The 19,783-nt window shown below is 40.9% G+C and overlaps 6 protein-coding genes across 6 annotated transcripts; all 6 read left to right on the forward strand.

The window, feature by feature from the left end:
- The first annotated feature begins 1,282 nt into the window (after positions 1–1,282).
- Positions 1,283–3,530, forward strand: LOC116247060 (E3 ubiquitin-protein ligase ATL42-like). Its single transcript, XM_031619009.2, has one exon. The coding sequence runs from the start codon at positions 1,451–1,453 to the stop codon at positions 3,002–3,004; it is 1,554 nt and encodes a 517-aa protein (XP_031474869.1). The 5' UTR covers positions 1,283–1,450; the 3' UTR covers positions 3,005–3,530.
- Positions 3,531–7,850: 4,320 nt separating this feature from the next.
- On the forward strand, positions 7,851–8,804 carry LOC116248930 (RING-H2 finger protein ATL2-like). The gene is made up of 2 exons (XM_031621970.2): positions 7,851–8,088; positions 8,282–8,804. Exons 1-2 carry the CDS (start codon positions 7,852–7,854, stop codon positions 8,714–8,716), a joined length of 672 nt encoding a protein of 223 aa, XP_031477830.1. The 5' UTR covers position 7,851; the 3' UTR covers positions 8,717–8,804.
- Positions 8,805–9,531: 727 nt separating this feature from the next.
- LOC116247449 (RING-H2 finger protein ATL80-like) lies at positions 9,532–10,191 on the forward strand. The gene has a single exon (XM_031619630.1). It carries the CDS (start codon positions 9,532–9,534, stop codon positions 10,189–10,191), a length of 660 nt encoding a protein of 219 aa, XP_031475490.1.
- A 1,788-nt stretch (positions 10,192–11,979) lies between these two features.
- LOC116247450 (RING-H2 finger protein ATL43-like) lies at positions 11,980–12,522 on the forward strand. Its single transcript, XM_031619631.1, has one exon. The coding sequence runs from the start codon at positions 11,980–11,982 to the stop codon at positions 12,520–12,522; it is 543 nt and encodes a 180-aa protein (XP_031475491.1).
- Positions 12,523–14,331: 1,809 nt separating this feature from the next.
- Positions 14,332–14,955, forward strand: LOC116247452 (RING-H2 finger protein ATL43-like). Its single transcript, XM_031619632.1, has one exon. The coding sequence runs from the start codon at positions 14,332–14,334 to the stop codon at positions 14,953–14,955; it is 624 nt and encodes a 207-aa protein (XP_031475492.1).
- Positions 14,956–18,846: 3,891 nt separating this feature from the next.
- On the forward strand, positions 18,847–19,783 carry LOC116248852 (putative RING-H2 finger protein ATL12). Its single transcript, XM_031621860.2, has one exon. It carries the CDS (start codon positions 18,869–18,871, stop codon positions 19,589–19,591), a length of 723 nt encoding a protein of 240 aa, XP_031477720.1. The 5' UTR covers positions 18,847–18,868; the 3' UTR covers positions 19,592–19,783.

Genomic DNA, 19,783 nt, shown 5'->3' on the forward strand with positions numbered 1-19,783 from the left:
CAAACGGGGCGTTTTTCAAGTTTCTTTTCCCATCATATTCTACATTTAAAAAAATAGACATGGACATTGACATGTTGTTGAGATATTAATTGTAGTGACGACCATCACCATCATCATCATGATCATCAGCAAGAGAGGATTCCCCACTTGCCAATTATGCTTTTTAATTAGATGTTGCCACTAGAAATTCCAATTCCTTATCTGCAGCTACTAACCACCAACAACGAATGGAAAACGAAGAAAATGGTTGAAAGTAGTTCGCTCGTGATCAAAGATATCATCTAGATGGTTGATTTATTATTGTCACTTGATAAAGAGAACTGAAGTTACTGACACCATATTATCCAAATAAACTGAACGCACCTTGTTCCGGCGAACAGAGCTGTCCATTTGGCCAGGATGTCATGTGTTCCGTCAAACACGTCATTCTAGGGGCAGCCAAACACACAACCGCTTCCTACCCATTTGAAATGAGAGCGAAAACTAGAGTTCTGATGGACTTCGGTGCGTTATGAACTATTTTTTACTAGGAGCTCGCTCAAATCACATTTGGCCTCTTACATAGTTGAGCCTTGCTGTGTGTTTGTTTGGGTAAAGGTTATTGTCATCCGAGTATTGAGGAGGCGTGACCAGAGCTACAGCAAATAAAAGAAGCTTAGTCAAATGGTCTCTGTGTTCTCAAGATTTAATCATCACCAACAAGAAAATCGCGTCTTGGTTTAGTTTTTTTGTGTCTCTACTACTACATAACTAGTCACATACAAGATTATTTTCTCTCGGAAGGCTTGGGTCAAAGATAGATAGCGCCCGTCATAAATGACAATCATGCGTTTCTGCTTCAACACAAGCCACGGCTCAATATTGGACGCAACTTGAAATTATTTTATCTGCCTCCGCGAACAGATTCATACCTATAATCTCCTAACGCTTGTAAGAAATCCATGGTGGCACAGTAGAAAAAGTAGGTCCCCGCAAGATGAGCTCCTAAAGTAAACCACATGGATGGATACAGGTCGCCATCAAAATGAGGTTTGGAATCTTCCCAAGACCTTGTTTCTTGGCTCATCCCGCTTGTGACAATTTTAAACGATGCTTTGGAGGCAAAATGTTGTTTTGCCTCCAAAACATCGATTGAGACGTAATGGTCAGAATTGGATATATATATGAAAAAACCTAAGTTTTAACATGTAACCTAACTTTAACAATAATTAAATATATACGAGTAGAGCAATGGAAGAAACAAAAAGGTCATACACAGAATAATGGCACAGTGTGCAAAACTTGGGAACGCATTTTAGCTTATAAGAAATTGAACATGGAAGATGACAACCAGAGTAGATACATCCACACAGATGATCTGAAACGTAACACAAGTGCGGTGCGGCATATCTTAAGACGAGAAAAGAAAGAAGAGAACCGAACAAGATAATAAAAGGGAAGTTGAATTCAAATGGCTGAAGGCTTCTTACCCACCGCCATCCCTTCCACTTGGTTCGAGGAAAGCTTGCGTTGGTGGAACCCACCTTTTTCGTCCCCGACTGGGTTATCTCACAGGGGCTTCCGCTTCTCCCTCCCTCTCCCTCTCTCTCTTTTCTCCATTTCAAACTGCAGCCGACGCCAACGTTGCACCCGCGAGGTAACCAAGCGACGGAATGCCCACCGGAGAATGCTGCCTTCTAAATTTCAGGCCGGCGTAGATTGCCTCCTCGGGCACCACCTGCTGCTTCCTTCCCGGAGTTTGATGAATCCAAGGCTTTTCTTTCTCCTCGCTCTCCTTTCGGTAGCGTGGACACCTTGCCGATCGCAGCCGCCCTCTCCAGGCAGCGATACCGTGTCGTTCAAGCCCAGCATCGCGGTGATAGTCGGCGTCCTTTCCATCATGTTCTCCCTCACCTTCCTGCTCCTCATCTATGCCAAATTCTGTCAGATTCCCGGTCGAGCTGCCGGTTTTTACGCAGTGAACGAGGACCAGGTGCTTCCTCGAACGCGGACGGGGCGCGAGTCTGGCGTGGACCGGCGGATCGTGGAGTCGCTTCCTTTCTTCCTGTTCTCGGCTCTCAGGGGATCCAAGGAAGGCCTGGAGTGCTCCGTCTGCCTGTCGAGATTCGACGACAAGGAGGTTCTCCGGCTCCTGCCGAAGTGCAAGCACGCCTTCCACATCACCTGCATCGACCGGTGGCTCGAGAGTCACTCGAGCTGCCCGCTTTGCCGCCGGCAGGTCGAGTCCGCCGACCTACTACTCGCGCACTCGTCTCGCATCTCCCGCAACCCCTCCAATCTCACGGATGACGCCGGCATCGAGCTGTTCGTCCGGCGGGAGGAGGCCGAGGCCGAGGGATCATCGTCGCTGTCGTCGTTCAGGCTCGGGAGCTTTCGGCAAGTACGGGAGAAGGTCAAGGAGGAGCCGCTTCTCGAGCCGGAGTCCGCCGCGGACCCGCGCTTCCTTCACCGGTTCAAGCACCGGATCATAATTTCTGACGTGGTCTACAAGCACAGGTGGAGCGACGTCAACTCCGCCGATCTAATGCTGCTGAACTCGGAGATGCTCCGCGACGGCACAAGCAAGCGGTTCTCCGCCACCGCGGCAGAGTCCGTGAGCGACCAGATCGGATCCGGGGAGCCCTTGCCGGAATCCGGCGATAAGATCAGGAAGATCAAGGTAGAGATGGAGAAGAAGAGGCTTCTGGAGATGAAGGCCAGCAAGCTCAAACCGGACAATTCAGCGCTTCCGTCATCGTTATCTTCTCCTTCCTCGCCGTCGTCTCCGGCCATCGCCGGCGATGCTGCGAGAGTCGTGCCGGGAAAACGGTCGATGTCAGAGATCGTGAACGTGGCAAGGTTTTTGGATCTCGGGGCGAAGATCCGGACGAAGGAAATGAACCCGGATGATGGGGTTGGGAACGAGGACAGCGTGCGGAAGGTGTGGCTGCCAATCGCCAGGAGGACGGTGCTGTGGTTTACGGGGAGGGAGAGAAGGTCTCAGCCAGGGAATTCCCTCGTTTGAGAACCCGTCGTTTGGATATCGTGGAATTGGTTTTCCTCCCGCAGCTCTGCCTCCTCAGCCATCGTCGCATGGCACGCGGGATTCGCAATTCCACATGCCACTCTTTCCCAACGATTCCGTTAGGTTGCGTGAAATCGTGTTTGACTTCCCAGGAATCCCCGATTCCGGGCGTTAGAATTCCTTTATCATTATTTTTAAGGCCGGTTAGAACGAGGGACTATTAATTCCGGATCCTGGATCGGATTCAATTTCCCCCCTTTTGTAAATCTCAAACATTTGAAACAACCGCCAAGGACTTGAGGTTGTCCGTCACAATTCCCTAGCCATGGATTTCCGTGTCCAACAACAGCATGCATCCAAACAGATGACAAAGAAAAAAAAAAAGCGGAACATTCTTTATTGTTAATTTCAATCATATTGGCGTGCTTGCATGTACGCTTTCTTGGTATTTTTGGGATTTGACAATTCTTCCTTGCGTGTCCTAATGATTTTGTATATGTATTACTTTTTAATGGCAGGTTGCTAACGGTCATAGTTTAAAGATGATTACGTTTTTATCGGTGTCTGTATCAATCGCGATAGAATAACGAGGGAGCATCAATGTATTGCACGCGCCAGTCGACTTCAAGATAACGTAGCGTGAAAGACGATTAGCCCGAAAAGAATGGGTTTCCAATTAATCGCCTCTACAGATGAAGAATTGCTTGATCAACTACACCCGTGGCTCAGTAACCTCTCCCTCTTTTTCATCTTTTTTTTTTTCTTTATTCTAAGATTTAATACTCATATTGGCATAAATATGATCATTATTCACACCCCATGCAGCACGCATGTGAATATGATCACGGGTTTGAGTCTACCAAATTTGATCCTGGTTTTGGTTCTGTTCATGCCTAAACGTATTTATATGTTCATATTGTTGAATGTTGCTTTGTAGTACTGCAAGCTTGTTATAGAAAAAGCATGCAGAAAAAAAAAAATCCAATTTTCTTTTGAAAAATTCTGACGATTTTTTCTATTAAAGTATCGAGGATTTTTTTTTTTTCATGGAGATCCAACATATCTTATTAAATAATCAGACCGAGTTCATTGATTGCCAAAGCAATGGGTACAGTAAAGAACAATTCTGATCAATTGGCGAGCTTCAAAGGGGCGCATGTGATGACGGGTTTGAACCTTTTGGATCCTGGACCACCCTCCCTACGCCCTTTCCCAAGCATAAGTACAGAAAGACCATCAAACACCATCTGAACTAATTCACATTTGATTCCCTTTTCTATGTCAAAACAAGGGGAATGAAATATCAGACTGCTCTTTGTGGTTTGACTTGTTCTTTGAGAATGAATCTCTACCAGTGTGAAAATGAATGGTGATTCTAATTATTACACATTCATGAAAGTCGTTTTATTCGTTATTATGATTGACGGTTGAGAGAAAAATAAGAAAGGATTGGCATTTGTTGATGGGGCCGGAAAACTCGATATGTCTTCATAAGCCACGGCGGTGGGGCTCTTAACGCGTGATTAGTTGGTAGTATTCAATGAAAAGATGGACATGTTTTCTTTCATTTTGATTTGGATTCATTAGAAACTTAAACTTGTTTCAAATCAATTACTATATTATTAGGAAAGATGACGGAGGGACCATAGAGACGGTCCCGGCGTGACAAAGATTGCCGTTGAAAGCAACGGCGTGGCGTGCAAATCCGAGAAACGCACAAATAGGAAGGAAGGAAGGGGCCGAGAGGTGGATATGGCCCGATCTAGAGATCCATCTCAAAGGGGGAACGGAACGGTCCACGTAATGGGCAAAAAATTAAGAAATATCAGGATGACAGGACATGGATATTGGAGGATTTTGCACGTCACCTCTGCAAGAACAATCCTACTTTTATTTTCAGGTGATTTTAATGGCTGAAAGGAAGTGTGGGTCCGACCCGGAGGGCCCGAGATGATCAGATCAATGTCCAAGTTCCTCATCCGGGTCAACGCACTCACAAAGCTAATTATGGAGCCTTTGCACAATGCAAAGGGTTCAGGAATGTCACATGCACCGCCCGAACATACAAATATATGTATATATTCAAATTTTCCAGTACCAATAATCCTATTTCTTAGCAACAGCCTTTTTAATTTGTATTCATTTGACAACATCTAACACTTGGCAGATTGGACTTTGTATATATGCTCACCGATTTTTGAGATAGATGAGCCATGCATGCATACATGCATTGGATCTCATCTTCATGAATTTTTAAAAGAAACTTATCCCTTGTTCAAAAGATGCATGGATTAAGGGGGATCTTAAACAAATGACTTTAAAATCTGCAGTTTAACAGATTTAAAGTGGCTCATTTATAAGATTTGACACACAAGTATATCACATGTTCGGATCGCATGATCTACTCCTGGACCCCAATTGGGTGTTGTAGAACAGCTTGATCTACAACCGCATATATAACAGGCGTTGGGACAGTGACCAATGGATTGGGCAGATCCAACGATGGAGCGAGCTCTAAGTAAATACTTAGGATAGTGCCATCACTAGATGTGACTCGTTATGCTAATTGCCTTGACATTTATAAAGGCCGGATGATGACCGCCACATCGCACCTCCACCACAACTCAACAACGGCGACGGTCACGTTTTAGCGTCAGCACCAAATGCTCGTTACCGGATGTGTCCAAGAGAAGCCCAATCAAGTTCAACAACTCTCTTTTTTTTTTTGGGTTGCCCAAAAAAATCTGTCCTCATCGTATATCTTTTAGTTCATATATATATATATATATATATATATATAATTTTTCATTGAAAAACAGCTGCCACGTGAGTATTAATAATAGTTTATCATGCAACGATAGTTTATAGTGTTTTTGACAATGATTCGTGATGCTTTTAGTAATATATTTTTAATTTATAACCATTTCACACACGATAGCTTAAGATTATATATGTGTGTCTCAAATGTAGATGTAAATAGATTGGATTGGGGGGACATAACGAACTAATTAATCCACATTTCTTTTACTATATGCATAGGCGCATTCTTGGAGATAATGCCTGCGAAAATGAAATTCAGTGTTGAATTTTTGGACTTTTCTTAATACTGAAAACCTTGCGGTCCAAACTCTAAATGGCATTGATTAGATAACGCGCAAAACCTGGTTAAAAAGAAGCAAATTGTTTTTGACAAAGTATGGCTAAAAAAACTTGGATTTAATTTGACTTTGTTTTATATTTGGAAAAAACTTTATAAAGTAAAATATAAAATAACCATTTCGACCGCCCACCGGCCTGAAGAAGGGAGCACCGACAGGTCGTGGACTTTTTTCGTTGGGAGAGAGTTGGACATTTGAACAAAGAAAACAAGATTTTTCTTTAGAGAATCTAATTGGAAATCAAAAGTCTCCGTTTAGGTGTTTGACAATTAATTAGCAAGTGTTTTATTTCCGAAGGTTTGATGCAATGGACAAGAGGTGGAAGTCAATTCCTTGTTTTGCAAAAAGAGAAGACGCCGATATACAAATTAAAATATAGTAAGATGCCACAACGAGATAGCTAAAACAAGTCTGATATTCAGGGGTGAAGTGCCCGAGCAAAAAATTTTTCAGAATTAAAGTATCTAAAAAAAAGTTTTGACAGAGAAACAGAAATAATAATTTTTCAAAATTTTTATATAAGAAAATAAAGTCTCAATACCGACTTTGAATGGTCGTGAACTCCTAAGTAGCTTGCAAAGGTCTCTTTACATGGATCAAATTGATCAACTTAATTAAGCAACATTTGCAACTTCCGAATGTTTTTTGGCCACTTCTCTTCTGTATATGCAATAAGCGGGAGGATTTCGTTTTCCACCATTCTTTTTCTCATGTTCTTGACAAACATATGCGATCCCCCATTTTCTTTTCCCTCATTGTACAGTTAATTTGCTCTCTCCCTGTCTAAATTTGACCCGCAGATCCTCAAGTTGGTGACGACTTTTATACTCGTGAATGATGAATTCATGTCATGCGGCTCTTCGCACCAAGGAGACTTACATCTTAATATTAATTAACTTCATCATCATCTTCTTCCTCTGCTTCTTCTTCTTGCTCACAATTTTCGCCTACAGTTACTGGAGTATTAGTCTTAGCTGCCTGCGGCATAACGAGTTTCAATGGTATTGATTAGTGGAAGCAAACAAGTATTGGTGCCTCTTGAGCTTGTTAAACCACTTCTATTGGGAATTTTGTTCCCTTACTGTGCATCGGGGAAGGATATACAAGTGGACGCGGACACGCTCCATCAATAATTCCTGCATCTTTAGCTTGAGAATTGAAGACAATGAATTTGTAATTAATTTTCTCTAAATTAACTTGAATTACAGGTGAGTCTTCACGGCGGAGCATTACGATGGCAACAGTAGTACAGTCCCCTGAGAAAGATCAGGCGATAACTCTTATATCTATATGCTGACTTTCAACTTCATTGACTTCGCAAAGCTTCTGCACCAAGTTTACTATATAAAGAAGATGGGAGTTAACGAAAATGGCAGTAGTCATCCTCAACTCTATTTATATCTTCCAAGAACCAAAACAACGCTGACCTTCTATTATCGAGAGCCAGGTACTCCTGGGAAGGAAGAAAAAAGAAAAAAGAGATAAATCTTAGGTCCACGTTAATTTGTTCACAATGGTGCACCATGAATTAAAATTACGTCAGTTCGAGAAGGCATGGAAAATATTCTTGTGCGCATGAAGGAACGCTTGATTTTGACGTGCAGAGACATCAAACTTTCAACGATTTGTATATATGTTTAAAAGAATTTCTAAGAAGAAGAAAAGGGATCGAGGCGGAGAACAATGTCAATGGTATGGTTCGCAGCCAATAATATAATACAAAAAGGAAAATCTGCAAGAGATTTGCAGAAGGTTCACCAGATTTGCTTCTATGAAATCCTCCCCAAAGAACTGAAAGAACAATTGACAGCGAGCAGAGATGGTTTCATCTGCTCTTCTGCTTTGGTTTATCTTGCCCTTCGCTTTAGCTCGGCAGGAGCATCAGCAACAGGAATCGCAGGAAGCCTACCAAACTGCCGTTGCACTGTACTTTCTATCCTTCACTACATCCTTCTTCTTCTTTCTCTTTCTTTCTGTGCTGTGCATACGGTGGCGCATATCGAGGCGCGCCGCCTCCCACGTAGATGGCAACATCCTTCTTCACGTCGTCCAATCCGTGAATTCACGGCGAACTTCCGGAATCGACGAGAACCTCATCAAATCTCTGCCTCTGTTTCAGTTCTCAACTCTCGGCTGCTCAAGTGATGGACCAGTGGAATGTGCCATCTGCCTTTCTAAGTTTGAATCCACAGATGATGTTCGTTTGCTGCCCAAGTGCAAGCACACGTTTCACATGCATTGTATAGATCGATGGCTTCAGCAACATTCCAACTGCCCTGTTTGCCGGCAAAAGGTTGAGGTCCAGGACTCCTCTCCTTCTATACCTTTACCTGAGATGCAGAGTTCAGGCCTGATGGAACAAGGAACAACTCAAAGCCCTAATGGGGAATCTTTGAACAGAGACCGTGGAGGATCTGCAGTCGGAGACAATAGAGATGCACAAACACCAGTTAGAACAGTAGAGGATCACCTTCTTGATCGACGCCTTATGCAACAGTTGCAATCCTATGGAATAGAATCTGTATGTTCGTCAAGTGATCAATTCTTACAGTAATTTTACAACTGTAAGATCAGCAGGAAGAGCAGAATGTTGGCCAGGGAGGTTCCCTAGAGCTTAGCTGGTTAATTTATAAGACTGATAATTCGGGAGAGAATCAAGCATATCAGTTCTTTTTCTCTCTATCTGTCCTGCTCTTTATGTCAATCCTATGTAAATAAGAGCAGCTTGAGTGCACATATCCAGCGAGATGCTGATATTAACATAATTCACTTGTAACTTTTTTGGCTTTAAAGAATTGCTTTATTTTACTTTTTCTTATTCCTTTCAATTATAGCATATGCTATAGCTATCTGTTGCTTGATGGTGTTCCGTCTTATCTTTTGTTCGGCTAAGGAGAGCTGCATGTTTGATTGTTGTGCTGTCGCAGATGGCAACTAATTGAGGCTTGTTGCCTGTTGGAACTCGCAGTTGCCTGCAATACTAGAGCTTTTATTCTTGCTTATGAATTCCATGTATCTACTTGCAGGGAACTGCAAATCTTTGTACTCAAGTTAACATTGTTTATACTTGGTTAGACAGAATCAGTCAAATGGAGAGATGAGGTCATGCTGAAGTGGACAATCGTATGTGATGAAGTAGACACATAAGGGCGCCAACGCCATTGACAGGTGCTACCTAAATTTCACATGGCATGATGTATCGAGTCATTAATAACGTATTGAAAGAGACACTAAAGAAATATATGAAGGGGATGTGTTTAGTTTAGACTTTAGAAGACCGACAGTCTATAACTAATGAAGGCTGGAGGATTTGCTTCTTCCAAACCGACCATATTTTACTAGCCACACAAAGATTTGGGCAAGCAGAGAATGAATTTATCTGTTTTGGTCCTATGCTTTGTCATACGCATTTCCCGTGCTCACAATCTCTCCGGAGAGGCGGACCAATCTGATGGACTAGTGATTTTTGCCTCCCTCCCTCTGATAGCTTTGGTTGTGTTCCTCGCTTTTTTGTTCTGCAAGCTGCAGCAGATTAATGATGTCAGAAGGAACAGTGGTGTCAATGAGGTTATACGTGTTCATGTCATTCATTCAGGTGCTTCTCTGACATCTGCTGGAGTCGGCGGGGAGCTCATCAGTTTTCTACCTGTGTTTCCGTTCTCATCTCTCAGCTGCTCAAGTGGAGGACTAGCGGAATGTGCCATCTGCCTTGCCAAGTTTGAAGACACAGATGCACTTCATTTGCTGCCCAAGTGCAGACATGCATTTCATGCAGAATGCATACGCCAATGGCTCGCCAACCATTCGAGCTACCCAGTCTGCCGGCAAATAGTGGTAGTTGAAGACTTCACTTCCATTACATGTTTGAATGGCTTACTGAATCCAGGCAGAATGGAGGAAACGATTCAAATTGACATGAAGGGTGAATGTGTTCACCAAGAGATTGAGACCAGGCAAGACCAGGTGAAAGATACTGAAGGATGCAGCAATTCCTCAGATGGTAGAAATGCATATAAGGATGATCCATAGGCACAAATACTTCTCAATTTCCCGCACAGACATAAACCACAATCGTTGCAGCTTGGTGGAATAGAATGTATTGCTTGATTTTCTGAGTTCTGCAACGGAAGTTTTTTAATAGAAAAATGATAGGGAACATCATATTTCTAGCCGAGGAGAAAAATCTGAGACTAGTAACCTGTCGTGGATGAAGTGATCTTCAAAAGCGCTCAAGCACCAAGCGGCATGTGCATCGATTTCTGGCCTTATGTAAAGTTGTGGAGCAACTTAAGTTTACATCTCTGAGCCCCTGCAACTGGTTTGGTGGATTAGATTAGAGGCTTCAAATTGAAGAAAGTCCACGGCGTGCATTTTTACTGCAAGAGTAAAGTAACACGGAGTAACCCAAGGGGGAGGAGTCAAAGATTGAAAAATGAACAGGGGAAACTCAGCAGTTAGGTTCAGTTTGATTAGTAAGAGTGCTTGTTAGTGACTATCAAACAGGTTGCATCGCGAATCTCTGCGCATTCTAATTACATATAAATGAGCTTGGTACAATCAGGTGCTGCTTGGCACAACTCCTTTGTGCTTACGAATATATAATACAGATACTCCATACTTGCAGTTTGTCTTCGTACGTGCAGATTCATAGACTATGGAAGGCTAAATATATGTACTCTATTTTGTACATGCACACATATTTTTGACAATGATTGTATTTCTGCCTAGATTTGTCTGAAAATGCTTAATTTTGGGTTATGAGCTTATAAAATTTAAATCAGACAGTTCACAGCTTTATCGATTTAGACATGATATACCTTACAGAAAACCGTTCAAGTGAATTTTGAATTTTTGCAGCTGTATGGTTCAAGCCCAAGCTGTCGACTTACCTACGTTTCATATGAGTTGAAAATACTGAAAATTCATTGAGAACGTAAAACTACTGTGATTTATAAAATTTGCAACACCTCTGTTATATCACATGTTGAAACAAGGTTTTCCTTTTATATAAAATTGAATGGCTTAGATCAAAACTCATCTTTTCCTTCTTCATGAGGTAGATATTAATGAGGGGTGTGACTGGGTTGGATATGAGTAGGATCATGATTGATTAAAATATTACGTTATACAGAGAGATGCATATGAATTTTAGTTCGTAGTCGGACATGAAGAATATCAAGAACTGTAGGAAACCGTAAAATACCACGATACTGAATCAGACGAAAAGAAAAGTCAAAGTATCTCTCAAAAGTACAACCAAGGCAGCGAATCAAAGATGCAACATAATTCAAGAAGAATCTTCTAGACCTCACGTCATCCCTATTCCCCTAACGATCTCTGAAACCCAATTGCTGCAAATTGTTTTGATAGAATCAGGCCCACAGGTATGATATTCAACGTCCATTCAGTGAATATTCATGCCTAAATTGCAGAATCCGGCCTTCTTACAGGAACTTTTCTGCCAACAGAAAATTTTCAATTTTCAATCTTTTAACGTCATCCTTTCTTTTTGTTGTCATAGAAAATGGATTTAGAGATGATTTTTCCATCTGTGAAGGTCCATGTTGATTAAACAAACTTTGCAAAAATATCTGAGAGATGATGATCTAAGTAATAAGATGAATATGAGGAAGATTCTTTACGATTTCGAAAAGATAAAATGCCAAGATATGGCCTGTCGTCAATAAATAGCTCAAACTATTAAAGAAGGGACAACGAATCTCCTACCAAGCTGCTGTTGCACGAGGGAGACGAATTATCCTTTTCCACGGCTTCTCTTTTCCAAAGAAGCCGCAGAAAAATACAGAGCTTTCAGTCATGAAACTCCTTTTATTTCTCTGCTTGGTCTTGCCCATCTCCCTTGCTGAGAAGCTCCATAAAGAGGAAAGGGCAAACCAATTTGATACTGCTGTACCTGTCTATCTTGCCTCCTTCTCGATCGTTGTCGTCGTGTTCTCCATGATTACTGTCTTATGTGCACAATGGAGGACTGGCAGCTGCGGACCCGATAGCGAAGATGGTGACGTCCGTGTCCATGGCGGCAGCTTATATGTCCACTTGAGAACTTTTCCAGTTGCAGAAGAAATCATCAATTCGCTGCCTGTGCTCCGATTCTCATCTCTTAGCTGCTCGAGTGAAGGCCTCGAGAAATGTCCCATCTGCCTTGCCAAGTTTGAAGAAGCTGATGCACTTCGTTTGCTGCCCAAGTGCAGCCACTCGTTTCACATGAAGTGCATAGACGGATGGCTTCAGACCAACTCGACCTGCCCCGTTTGCCGGCAAATGGTGGAGGCCCGAGACCTTTTGCAACCTCTGCATGGCTCACCGGATTCAGGCTGCTTGGAGAAAACAGCCGAGTGAATTCGAACTCATGTTTGTTTACATCTTTCAGTTGCAGCGGAATTCGGGTAGCATAAAAGGAGCAAGCATCGGGTAAAAAAGATCTCACTCCATTTTTCTGCAACTATATTTTAGAAATCAACTCCTTAAGTTGTTTCTTGAAAACGTCAACCATGCCAATCTGATCATTCGGAAAGAAAGGCAGTAGGAGCAGGGATCATGTACAGTAAATTTCTGCAGCCATAATTTACAAATCAACACCTTAAGCTGTTTCTCGAAAATGTCAACCATGCCAATCTGATCATTTGGGCAGAAAGGAAGGAGCAGGTTCATGCACAGTAAACTCCTCAGTTTTGGTGCAGTGACGGTTCCAAAATCTTATGATCAGAATGTTTTGTGTTTGATGGGCTGATGTAAGTTAACCACGAAGGAAGTCAAAGGATCAGGTTTGAACGATTTATCTTTCACCAAATCAGATTTATAAAAGGTTGACATATTCAAATTTCTAATGAAGAAAAGTCGCACCATATTCGAGTCCAATTTTAAAATTCACAATATGAACCCAACCTGCATCCATGTTTTACACATTTGAATCAGAATAAATCATTTAAATATACTACCGAATCCGAACTGCATTATAAGTTGGCAACAGGAACACGTAACGCCCCCTAAAGTCGTCAATAGAAATTGGCTGATTGGTTCGAATTTTGACAGTGGCAGTTTCTTACCTTAGATTGAACCCCAACGTAAGCTTCAGGTACCTGGTGAAATTAATTTGATGACAAGATATGGTAGGAGGGAAAGGAGGGATTGAGCAATCACTCTTTTGTTTGGTTGGCTAATTAAAAAGGAGGAAAAGAGGCAAAAGGTGTTTGGCTGCAAAGGGAGGGAAAGAAAAGCAAAAGATAGTTTAGTGTAAATCCCTTCCCTCCCAAATCAGACGGATTGGAAAGGAAAGGAAAGAAAGGTAAGTGAAAGAGTTTTTTATTCCCACATTACCCCTCCTTTTCTTTCCCTCTTTTTTAAATTCATGTGCTATTTAGTCTTTTTTTTTACATTCCATTCCTTTTCCTTTCCTTTCTATCCAAACAAACTTTTTAATCAACTTTTCCTTTTCTTTCCATTCCCTTCCCTTCCCTTCCCTTCCCTTCCCTTTCCCTTTCCTTCCTTTCCATCCCTTCCTTTCCCTCCAACCAAACAAAGCGTAAATCTGCTGTAAAATTAAAAATCCGTCTTTAAAAGCACTATAAACTGTCACTAAAAACACCACATATGAACCGTGGCTGCATCATGAACGGTCACTAACGCTCCTCCTTTAACGACTATATTTTAGCAACAAAGTTTTAACTTTTAATCTCACATCCATGATAAAGATGGGGCAGGAAGGACCATCAATTTGGGGGTCTAATTTCAGGTGTGTATCTACTTGCATGAACTATTCTTTGCATTCTTTAACTTGGTCAGACTAAATCAATGGAATATTCTTAGCATTTTTTTAACTTGGTGAGACTAAATCAATCAAGTGCTCAGGTTGACATATGAGTTGACATCATGCTGAAGTGGAAAATCGCATTTGATGATGTAGAAACAAGAACGCACCAACGCCATTGGTAGGTACTATCTACAAGTTTACAAGCCATGATGTAATATTTAGTTTAGAAAACGGAAAAAGTCTATGGAGATTTTGCTTCTTCCAAAACAAACCAAATTTTACTAGCCACAAGAAGATTTAGGCAAGCAAAGAATGAGTTCATCTGCTCTTATGTTATGTTTTATCTAAAGTGCGCGCTTACCTTGCAATAAATCTCTCGGGAGAAGTGGACCAAACTGATGGATGAGTTCATACTTTTGCCTGTCTTCCATGTATTATTATGTTTGGTTTTGTTTCTCACGGTTCGTTTTTGCAAACGATGGCGGAACGCTGCCAGAAGGAACAATGATTTGATCAATGAGGTTATAGATGTTGCTGCCACCCATTCAGGTGCCTCTCTGACATCTGCCGGAGTCAACAAGGATCTCATCAATTCTCTGCCTGTGATTCAGTTCTCATCTCTCAGTTGCTCAAGTTGCGGATTAGAGGAATGTGCCATCTGCCTCGCCAAGTTTGAAGACACAGACGCACTTCATTTGCTGCCCAAGTGCAGACATGCATTTCATGCAGAATGCATACGCCAATGGCTCGCTGACCACTGGAGCTGCCCAGTTTGTCGGCAAATGGTGGAAGCTGAAGACTTTAGGTCATTTCCATGTTTGGATGGCTTACTGAATCCAGGCAGCTTGGAGCAGACGATTCAAATTGATAATGATGGTTGTGTTCAGAGTGAGACCGGGGAAAACTTGGTGAAAGAAATTGGAGGATGCAGCAATTCCTCAGGCGGTGCAAATACAAACAAGGATGATTCACAGATAAACACTTCTGTTTCTGACATTAAACCACAACTGGTGCAGCCGTAAGGAATAGAATTTATTGCGAGTTCTGCACTAGGAAGCTTTTTAATGGCAAAATGATAGGAAACATCATATTTCTGGTCGAAAAGAAGAATATATGTGAGTGAGACTCGTAGCCTGATTTGGATGAATTCGTCTTCTTCAAAAGTAGAAAAGAAAGAATGAGTAGCCTGAGTTTGAGGCCTTCCTTTAAGTTGCTTTTGTTGCTATACATGTAAATTCAGGAGAAACTTTTACGAGATTGAGTTGAATGCACCACATATATGCACCGAGAAAAAAATGGGGAGTTAGGGTATTTGGGGATATAAAAAAAAAGACGTAGTTTTTAAATTTTGTTTTCACTACTTCTCTTTTTTATCCTTATAGGGGTTTTGTTATCCAGCTTCTAACTTTTATACTCCTAAGCTTTTGTTGGTTAATAAAAAAAAAACTTAAAATTTGCTTTTTGTTTTCTAAAGTAAAGTACTTATACTCCAAAGGAACTCATATGTTTCTGTCCATATTGCTTATGCTTGTTGTAAATGAGATGGAATAAATTGCAGTGGTGTTAATGAAATCAAAACGTGAATTGAGTCCCTCGGCTATGTTCACTTCATTGGACAGTCCATTGAAAGAGTCCGAGACTACAAATGACTAACAAATATGATTATTAATTTATATCATTATATATATATATACACACACACTTGCATTGAAATGTGGCTTATGAGCGGGCCATTGTGAAACAGCTCTAAAAGTTTATATTTGAAACAATGACATACATAACGAAGCTTAAAGGTTCGCTATTTGAGTAAAATGTTGACTCTGTCAATGTAATGCAAAGAAGAACCATGTATCGAGTTTTTTCTTAACTTTTTCTGTCTTGATTTATCAATGACAGTGCATACAGGAATCTGCATCCTATGGATTAGGATTAATTTTGTTCTTATTATGATGGAAAAGGGATTATATGTATTGGAAAAGATCACCACGTTACTTATTTCCTTAATTATCGGTTTCCCTGGGCACTGTTCATGCAGGTCTGGCGTTTGTAAAATAGACAATATCAAAGCTATTATTTTTCCGAATCAACCCTTCAACTACCTTTATTAATAACAAATAGCTATATATATAAGGAGAACCAGACTGGTCTTTACAATCTGATATATTGAAATTATTTTTTGGCGGCTCCTTTTCTATGACGGATGAACTATATATTCCTTTTTCATGAATTTTTTATTGGAGACGTGAACAGTACTTATACAAATTCTAGACAGAATTAAAAAGAACCTTACGTGATCGTTGGTTGTCAAATAAATAAGAAAAGTAGTAACAATTTGTTTGATGAATTTGTCATAAAACACTATATTATTGTGATCGTTGGTTGTCAAAAGGGAACATAACAAACTGTTTGATGAATTTGCCATAAAACACTATATTGTTGTGATCGTTAGTTGTCGAACAAGAACAGTAACAAACTGTTTCATGAATCTATCATAAAACACTATATTATTATTCACATTACCAAACTACCCATATAAGGCTTTGTATATCTTATTATCGAGAACTATGAATATTATCTTCACATAATCAGTGCTACGAACATAAATTTTAAAATACAAACACTAGTGCTTGCCGTGATGAATCATCTAATCAATGTAATCAAATGTTCACTTACGAATAACTATATGTCAAGTAACTTTCTTTAAAAATAATTAATTATAATTTGGTTGCTAAATTAGCCACCATCTGTACACGTACACATGTAGGGCTGAGCGAATGCTCATCCCATCCCAGCCCGACCCGATCCAAAATCAGGCCCGACATCCGATTTTGCCGCTCTAGGTGGTTCGACAGCCAATTTTGCAGCTTGGGCCCGGTTTCTGACAAGCCTGATGCCCCCAGACTTATCTACTAGATAAGTGAATCGTATGACATCATTAAGTTACAATGCAAATATTAATGTATATTACATTAATGATAATTTTTAGCATTTATATTTTAAAAGCTATGTATATGTAGAAAGCAATTGAGCAATTGATTAATGGTCATGTTCTCAAGGGGTGCAGAACACTTGGGCATCAGAGTGGCTCACACTTAAAGAGGTTTGAGGTTCGAATCTCATAATTGCTGTCATGTTTCAGTGGGTATACTCTTTTTGGTTGCAAACGATAGTAACACGACACGTGAGTTGAATGATATATTGTAGGTCTACCTACCGACATGATATTAAGAGTTTTTAGAGTAAACATTTAGAAAAGAAAAATATGCTGTGTGGGGTTTGATCGGCTTTGGAGTTTCTGAAACACTAGGGCCCGTTTGGATGAGGCACCAAACGTAGTTCTAAATTCTCTTAACCATGATTTTAACGCCGGCTCCACCCGATCGATCCTCTTATATCCTTGTCAACATGTTCATCAAGAAGCAGTCGGCCGCCTTTTTAGCTTCAAATATGGCGGCTTCCAGAGAGCTTGTAAGAAAGGGGAACACCATGACCGGATTGAAGAAGAACAGGAAGGGCCGATTCTCCTACACCGTCCACCAACAAAGAAAGCTGACCAAAAATCCTTCTTGACCAACTTAATGCAATCTTGATTAAAGAAAACAAAAAATTTCAGAAATGTAGAAGAGTGTCAAGGAAACACTTAGAATCATGATGCATTGGATGGGGACTTGACTGTTATGGCCTTCTAGTTACGACAGTGGAAGAACATAACAAACAACCTGCTCAGCGTTGCAGTTAAATGAAAAAAAATGCAAAGCTATAAATGTGTTTTTGTCATACCATTAAAACTCGAGCTCTTTTCCTTCCTGTAAAACTTTCAAGAAAAAAACACATGCAAAGGAAAGGTTGCAGTTGTCGAAAAATTTTGCTTGAAAATCTAGGCAAGCCCATGGACATGAGCCAAAATAAATTTTAAAGCCCCACTTTTGACGACCCGCATTGAAGGCAATTAATTAATGAGTTGTTTCTCTTGTCATTAAAGAGAAAAGGACAGAGAGAAACACCAATTGAATTGATGTGCTTTGGTATGTTATTTAGTTCCTTGATCAACTGGGTTATCTTCCTCCTTTCCCAACCAAAATTAGATCCTTCCTCCTTCAAGACCTTCCGCTAGTTAAATCAGTGAAATGATGTGAATTGATTGGAGAATATTCTAAATGCAGTAACACCATGCGAAAATATACCAGATTAAGCTCTTACATATAAGAATTAACTTTCATAAAGAACAAAGGAAATAAGAATGATTAAGTCCAGCAACTACTGGACATGTTCCCTAAGTATACAGATCATTTATAGGAAAATCAAAGAAGTAACTTTTCAATGCAGAAGTCTAAAGATAGATTAAATAAAAAGTTGAATATAATTGGATGGACCAAGCTCATGGCACCTCTACGGCTCTACCACCCAAATAGAGAAAAGGACCTGACAGAATAAGAAATAGATGAAAACAAAGAAAAATTAAGCTGTCAAAAAAATGCAGAAGTAAAGAGAAAAAAGTCATCAAGTGAAGATGAAAAGAGAGAGGGGGAACCTTTTCTGTGCCCATGACTGGGTCTACAAAGATGTGTGATTTGAAATCGGCAGTAGTTGTTCATGTGCCATCCTTCGATGAAGAAGCAAACACAAAATCAATATAAACATACTGAAAAATTGCATGACGTTCCTATTTCACCAACTTTTGCTTTTGTATTGGACAAGCCGCTCGAACCTACAACTACGTCATAAATTTTGAAAAGCAAACTCTAATTCGTCTGCGCCTCTGAAGGAGCCTGTCGGCTGAAAACGCCACTTGGGCAAGAAATTTAAGGGCACCAGTCGGCTCTAACTTCCTCTGTGAAAAGTCAATGCAACTATTGCAGAGATCTTTATAATGCAAATGGTGGAGACCTCATTCAGAGAAGGAGCTTGGTGTCTTGTTTTCTGCTGAAAGAGAGGATGAATCCTCTTTTCTTCTGGCTCTGCTTTACCTTTGGTTTGATCCCCTGCTGCTTCATCTTGTCCTTCGTTCTCTTCATCCTTGCTGAGTTCATCAGCGGACAACTTAACTGCAGAAGCAATTCTGGTGCCGAAGTCTCTGAATGGCCTCGAGAAATCATCTCACAGGATGTCCTGCCAACATATTCTGGAGTTGACAGGAAGCTCATCGCATCTCTGCCTCTATGTCGATTCTCTTCTCTGGGAGGCCCAAACTTTGGCCACGAATGTGCCGTCTGCCTCTCGAAATTTGAAGACTTGGACATCCTTCATCTGCTTCCGAAATGCAGGCATGTCTTTCACGTATCCTGTATAGATGAATGGCTGGAGATGAATTCAACCTGTCCGTTGTGTCGGCAGGACGTTACTGCTCATGACATTACCCTGTTCAAGTATTCCTGGAAATTAAGCTGCTCACAGAACAGGGACCAATCTGCCAAAGCCAGGTCAGGGCAGCTTCCTTGTAGCAAAATGCAGGAGACTGATCATGAAAATGGGCTGCCATTTCTCATTGCTGATAGCAGCAGTTTCATTAAGAAAGATGATGGAGATCATGAACAGATGTTGCCGAGTCACGAAATCGCCATTCCAAACAACTTAGATCTTGTCTTCCTCAACTCCATCTCAAGCAAGCAACCATCAACCATGGGAAATTGCGGCAAGGGAGATGTTGACATGGTGTAGATAGATTGATATACGCGTGACGTGTGTATAATACACAGACACATACACACAAATATATATATATATATATAGAGAGAGAGAGAGAGAGAGAGAGAGAGAGAGAGAGAGAGAGAGAGAGAGAGAGATAAAGAGAGACCAAATTTGGCTGAACGTTAGGCATTTAAATGTTTATATAGCTGACATAGAAATGAG

The sequence above is a fragment of the Nymphaea colorata genome, chromosome 2 (genome assembly GCF_008831285.2).
Source record: "Nymphaea colorata isolate Beijing-Zhang1983 chromosome 2, ASM883128v2, whole genome shotgun sequence".
NCBI classification, from domain to species: Eukaryota; Viridiplantae; Streptophyta; class Magnoliopsida; order Nymphaeales; family Nymphaeaceae; genus Nymphaea; species Nymphaea colorata.

What these genes read in the sequence shown, in the direction of transcription:
- LOC116247060 (XM_031619009.2), top strand. Translation starts at nt 1,451, where the DNA reads ATGGCTGAAGGCTTCTTACCCACCGCCATCCCTTCCACTTGGTTCGAG.
- LOC116248930 (XM_031621970.2), top strand. Translation starts at nt 7,852, where the DNA reads ATGGTATGGTTCGCAGCCAATAATATAATACAAAAAGGAAAATCTGCA. An exon ending in TACCAAACTGCCGTTGCACT is followed by an intron (nt 8,089 to 8,281) that starts GTACTTTCTATC and finishes CCTCTGTTTCAG; the next exon opens with TTCTCAACTCTCGGCTGCTC.
- LOC116247449 (XM_031619630.1), top strand. Translation starts at nt 9,532, where the DNA reads ATGAATTTATCTGTTTTGGTCCTATGCTTTGTCATACGCATTTCCCGT.
- LOC116247450 (XM_031619631.1), top strand. Translation starts at nt 11,980, where the DNA reads ATGAAACTCCTTTTATTTCTCTGCTTGGTCTTGCCCATCTCCCTTGCT.
- LOC116247452 (XM_031619632.1), top strand. Translation starts at nt 14,332, where the DNA reads ATGGATGAGTTCATACTTTTGCCTGTCTTCCATGTATTATTATGTTTG.
- LOC116248852 (XM_031621860.2), top strand. Translation starts at nt 18,869, where the DNA reads ATGAATCCTCTTTTCTTCTGGCTCTGCTTTACCTTTGGTTTGATCCCC.